This window comes from Sabethes cyaneus, chromosome 2 (assembly GCF_943734655.1).
Source record: "Sabethes cyaneus chromosome 2, idSabCyanKW18_F2, whole genome shotgun sequence".
NCBI lineage: Eukaryota > Metazoa > Arthropoda > Insecta > Diptera > Culicidae > Sabethes > Sabethes cyaneus.
This window is the reverse complement of record NC_071354.1, coordinates 177,688,889-177,694,604: the sequence shown is the minus strand read 5'-3', so window position 1 is coordinate 177,694,604 and position 5,716 is coordinate 177,688,889. Positions and strand designations below refer to the sequence as shown.

Below are 5,716 nucleotides of genomic sequence, written 5' to 3'. Positions count from 1 at the left end.
CAGTGATGCGAGCGCCACGTAGCGGGAGCATTACCACTTACTTACAAAATGGCGGCAGAGCTTTTACACACGTCCTGAGACCAAGATGAATGTCTGTTCTCTGTGTATTAGCGTAATCGACAGTTTTCTTGGAATATTTGACAGTTCTTAAAAAATAAATAAAATCTTAAGTAGATTTGTTAAGGTTCCACGTCTTGCCATCACAGTATGATAACGCCATATTCAAATGTGTAATCTATGGGTACAAGTTGTTAGAATTATTAAAATAGAAAATATTTTTAAGAGTTCTGAAAAATAAAGAGATTTCCAGTAAATTTCGAATATCTGTGAAATTTCAACTGAATTTAGGCTGGTAATAGCTATCGACTGATTTAAATTCAAAATTTTCAAGAGAAAATAGTTAACTTTGAACAGTTTGCTGTGTAGGGTAATAAACGTGTTTTGGACAATTTAGCAATTATGTACAGCTGCTGATGGGGTCCAAAATAGGTTGGTTACCCTAGTTATGGCTGAATAAGTTGTTAGTCACGACGTTTTCATAATTAAAAGCTTTAGGTGCCCTTAGAGGTTACTGGCTGAAATATCTATGTCTAACCGACCGATCTGTTAATTTAAGAAAAAGAGAAAGTAAGTCGAATTTCGACGCAAGATATTTTCGATTTATTTCATCACTTTGATATCGGCACAATACATATATGTATAGATCTAGAAACTATAAAAAGAAAAGCACCAAAACAAACTTTCCCGTGCGAATTGCGTTTTCAGGGGTAGGTATATTACCTCGAAAGCGACATATGTAATTTTTTTCAAGATCGTCTGTTTTAAATTGTCTTTTTCAAGTGGATTACTATTTTGCGTTGGTGATGTTTTAATATATTGCCATAGAATAAAATTATATAAAGATAACGGTTAAATAATTATGTTTTAGTTGATATTCTTTAGAAATAAAATAATTAGCAATCGCTGTTGTATAATAAAAATAAAAAAATAACGTGCTTGAACCTGTCACCATCTAAAAGTGCTGAAATACTTCAAATAATTATCACTGTAAGTTGTCTGTTGACATATGAAAGTTCAAATGAGAAACAGCAATTAGGTTGTTAATTGTAACGATCATTGTTGGTTGCGAAAAATAGGTTTCAGATGGCTCTAGCACATGGGTATGCAGGGCAAAAAGAAAACATTCCAATAAAGATAACCATAATTGTAAATCTGATTTTTTTGATTTCTACTACAATAAAGAATTACTTTTCGCTATATCAAAGATTCATCGGCATTTCCATTGCACCTGCAACACGTATTTAAATTTTAGTTTAGGTTCCGGCAAGGCAGCTTGCAACCTGCGTTTGCCATAATGTGCGATTTCTTTTTTGAAACTGTGAGATAAGCAAACAGAACGCAGTGCTTCTCATCAGTTGACAGCCGGTGGAGCACCGTCATTATTGGGACCCTGAAAGAATGACGAAGGCATTTGTGAAAATTATAGTAGTGAATCAAGCAATCTTATGTTTTACATCATTGGAAGGTGGTGGAAGAGCCTTGTTTAGATCGTTTCGCCTGCGCAGCGAAGCCGGCCGTATCATGTACAATATCACAGCAAAAATCATGAATAACATCATCATGAAAAAATTATCGCTAACACCTTGGTTTGGCATGTTAGGTACTACAAAAAGAGTAAATAGTTTATTTTTAATAAAAAAATCCATCTTGTGTATCCACTTACAATCAATGCATTCGTTTTCCGTGCAGTACGATTGGCCATTGCGGAGCTGAAAGTAAGTATTATAAGATTAAAATGTTTTTTTCTTCTGATTTTACATATAGCGCATATTTACCAGTGATAGTAACCGACGCATTGCCAACTCATGGCTCCAGATGCACTCGCACCCATCAAATTCGTCACTCATTGTGCTAATGCTTGTACAATTTAAAATATCTTTTATTCAGAGTACTTAATATTCCTGTGAAATGAGGAAACAGATTTTACATTTTAAGAAACATTGTTTTTCAGGTGTATTAAAAATAAGTAACGTTTCTCCAAATACATATGCGGTTTATTATTTTTTTGTTACATTGGCAATTTCTAAAACTTTGGACAACTAATAAAAAAGAAATTGCATATATTAACTAGTATACTACAGATAGAACTTGAAAAAAATTCTTCAGATGATAGTAGCCACGTCGATGATATTTCAGTAGACCTAAATATCTGAGCGTAACGTATGTTTTTTATCTTCTTTTCAAAGCGTAGGTTGTTCTCATTTTTATTCTGAGTAGACTGCGTAAAACAGTGCGTAAGTTGTGTCTTGTGCGCCAAATAGTTTCTTTGCTTATTTCTTCCAATGCGAAATTAGTCTATCGCAGCGACGTATTTATATTATGCTTCTGTACATTTTCAAACGAGACGCATATTCATACGCAAAATACGACTAAGAACTTTTCATCTATGTATTTGGAAAAATCGTACATTCGTTTTTATCGAAAGAATTACCGAACTATAAGCGCACTTGTCGGCTTTTCAATAATAACCCTATGTATCTATCCAGTTGGCCACAACTACTGGAAACAGAGCGTCTGCGACTGCTGATAAAACCTAGAAACAGCAGTGTAAACACTTACGTGTTTCTCTAGTATTCGCAAAGTAAATTTCTACCTCTCTACAGCTGTTGTGAGTATAGGGTTTTTTAATTCCCATACAATTCTACACAAGTATACAGTTGTGAACAATTCTCCTTGAAAGCACTACTGATAAGCGACAAGCAATATTTCGATTAATTCCGTAGAATATTAAACGATAAGCACTCTGCTAACTCTTTGTTATGTCACTTTGGTCTTTAGCGTAGAAAGCAGAGAAAGCGAATGTACCGTAATGCCACTACACTACTGAAAGCCATAAGCTCACAAGTTGGGCCAGTTAGCCAGCCTTCAAGCAGGTCGCGCTCTAATCAAAATATTTTCATTCTACTGAAATAACTTATGGAGCAACAGACGATTTAGGGCCATACGAACTGTTTTGTTGCTTATAGTGAAAGTAAGATTAAAACGTGTACGATATGGATAGAGATCAAAACCAAACTGGTCCATGGACAACAAAGGCATCCGTGACCGAATATATTGAAAATACTGCGTTATATAGTAAAATTTACTACACCCATATTAGTCGCACGTCAACTAGGTTCTTGTTTACATACCTCACCGATGTCGTCGGAGCTTCCGTTTGCGCGTTCGGCACTTCTCGAGGTTGGCAAGACGAAACAAAGATTATTTTCCTATGAATAATACTGATTTTGTGGTCGCGGATCACAAGAATTTTTGCCAACAATCACCTCACCACTCGCATTTGCACCAATCGAACTGACACACAGCAAGAAAAAAATGACGTAAACTCATCAACGGAGAAGGGGAACACTAGAAATCCTCAGAGTAAAAGAGAGACGCTACCTCCAAAACCAATGATTTGGCAGCAGTGCACAAAAACCGCCAGTATTTATGCTGCGCTTCAGAGCAAAATGTTGCAGCTCTGTGAGAGACTTGATTATTAATAGCGAATTCATAAATTAACCTGGGTTCGTGCTAACTCGAACCAGAAATTTATGAACGATATGGGCAATTTGACAGATCGACCCGTAAACCGTAATGCTAGACAGTTTTAACCTGCGCTTCAAACTGAATGCTGTCAGTTTAACCGAGATGCAATCTCGGTTAATTTATGAACGCTTTGACAGCACTTCGATTAAAACTGAGTGCTAATCGACCTGAACCAGGTTAATTTATGAATTCGCTATAACTATTAGTGAATTCATAAATTAACCTGGGTTCGTGCTAATTCGAACCTGAAATTTATGAACGATACGGGCAGTTTGACAGATCGACCCGTAAACCGTAATGCTAGACAGTTTTAACCTGAGCTTCAAACTGAATGCTGTCAGTTTAACCGAGATGCAATCTCGGTTAATTTATGAACGCTTTGACAGCACTTCGATTAAAACTGAGTGCTAATTAGGGCTGTCGGTATTGGGCGCTTTTGGTGAAAACCGGTATTTCGGTATTGGCGTAGAAAATACCGGTAGTACCGGTAAAATACCGGTATTGGCAGATTATTCGAAATCAATAGAATTGTTGATGTTTTTCAGTAAATCTTTTTATTTTCAAACTTTAGCTTCAGTATTGTTGCTTATCAAAGTAGAATTTAAGCAGATATAATACTGTAATAGATTTATTTGTCTTACTAGAACGAATTTTATTACCATCGCTTCGAACGATTGAAAAAACTTTTGCTTTCATCGATGTCTGACGAACGGCTCTAAGCACATCAAAAATTTTCCTTTCATTTCTTCAAATTTAAAGTAGGGAAACCCGGTTTTAATTATTTACAAATATCTTTTATTGTAGTTTACAGCATAATTAATGGCCCGGTCTCCTACAGTCCTCTTCCAGGTCCAGGTCCTCTTCACGAATTTTTCCTCCATCCCCAAACCGGAACTCTTGCATAGCGTCATCCTCTTCATAATCCTTCACAGATATCTTCTCTTCTCTGTTATCATTTCCACTACTCAAAGATAGTGGGATGCAAATTTCATCTCCTTGTTTAATCAATGTATCACTCGAAAGACTTGAAAAATATTCCAAATTCTTTCCTGGCAGATTCTTTGATGGCAAGAATGCTCAAAAAGTGCAAAGATCCCCGTCAGGGCTCGGCATTGTCGAAACAAATAAATGAAACTGATTTTCTCTCACCTTCGCTTCACACATGAAGCGACTTGTTTCATTTGTTGAACAGAACGTTTCAAGCAAACTTCAGCTGAAGCTAGTGACTGTGTCAAATACCGACAATTGACAGTCAAGTGCGATTTGTCGATGTTGAGTAGGTTAATCATGATATGCTTTAAATGGTAGGAAATGTTACTCAAAATCAATTCAACTGCATTCAAAGTTGCTGGCCTTCTTCTGAATATTTGACAGAGAAATACAAATGTAACTTTAAAACCGGTCGTCATGATGTAGTAAAAATCGTTTCAATGACGCTAATTGAAGCCAATTTTGAAACGAAGCGGCGCTGCTTCAGTTGCAACTGAAGCTTCATTACTTCATAGTTGAATAACAATTTACTATTGTAAGTGACGTTTCTGGGCCCTGATCTTGTTTCCTAAATTCGTTATTTGAGAACTTCGAATAATTTTGTGGCTTTTAAATATCAAGTTGTTCAAAAATGAATTGAAACGCGACGTCTGGGTCATACAATGAAACATTTTTACAGCAAAGATGCTCTCTTGTGCCTTAAACGGGTTCAAGAGCTATAATTATTTGACCCACCATTTCATTCTCTTCATTGTTAGTGGTCGAAGAATCTCGTCTGCATTAACACCAAGCTGTTTTTCAAAGATTTTTATAATCTTCTATCACATTTAGTTCAGATTAGAAAATACCGGAAATACCGGTTTTTTGCCTTTCCAAAACCGGTATTTCGGTATCCAAAAATTGGCCGGTATTACCGGTTTCGGTACTACCGGTACTACCGGTTAGACAGCCCTAGTGCTAATCGATCTGAGCTAGGTTAATTTATGAATTCGCTATCAGTTAATTCTGGCTTTAGTTTTCAGAAGGTTGCATAATCAACTCTTGCGTGCATTATGCGATCTTTTGAAAACTAATGCCAGAATTTATGAACGCTTTGACAGCACTTTGATTAAAACTGAGTGCTAATCGACCTGAGCCA

General features: G+C 36.3%; 1 protein-coding gene across 4 annotated transcripts; it reads right to left on the bottom strand.

Annotated features, from left to right (window-relative positions):
• Nucleotides 1-632: 632 nt before the first annotated feature.
• Nucleotides 633-3,352, bottom strand: LOC128738636 (small integral membrane protein 14). 4 transcript variants are annotated; one of them, XM_053833927.1, is made up of 6 exons: nucleotides 2,654-3,032; nucleotides 2,492-2,593; nucleotides 1,836-1,961; nucleotides 1,724-1,769; nucleotides 1,515-1,663; nucleotides 633-1,450 (listed from the first exon to the last, which is right to left on the bottom strand). In XM_053833927.1, exons 3-6 carry the CDS (start codon nucleotides 1,905-1,907, stop codon nucleotides 1,412-1,414), a joined length of 306 nt encoding a protein of 101 aa, XP_053689902.1. In that variant the 5' UTR covers nucleotides 1,908-1,961; nucleotides 2,492-2,593; nucleotides 2,654-3,032; the 3' UTR covers nucleotides 633-1,411. The 4 variants fall into 4 exon arrangements, with proteins under 4 accessions (XP_053689902.1, XP_053689903.1, XP_053689901.1 ...); XM_053833928.1 differs by lacking the exons at nucleotides 2,492-2,593; nucleotides 2,654-3,032 and adding an exon at nucleotides 3,192-3,352; XM_053833926.1 differs by having other exon boundaries at nucleotides 2,492-3,032.
• Nucleotides 3,353-5,716: the final 2,364 nt, after the last annotated feature.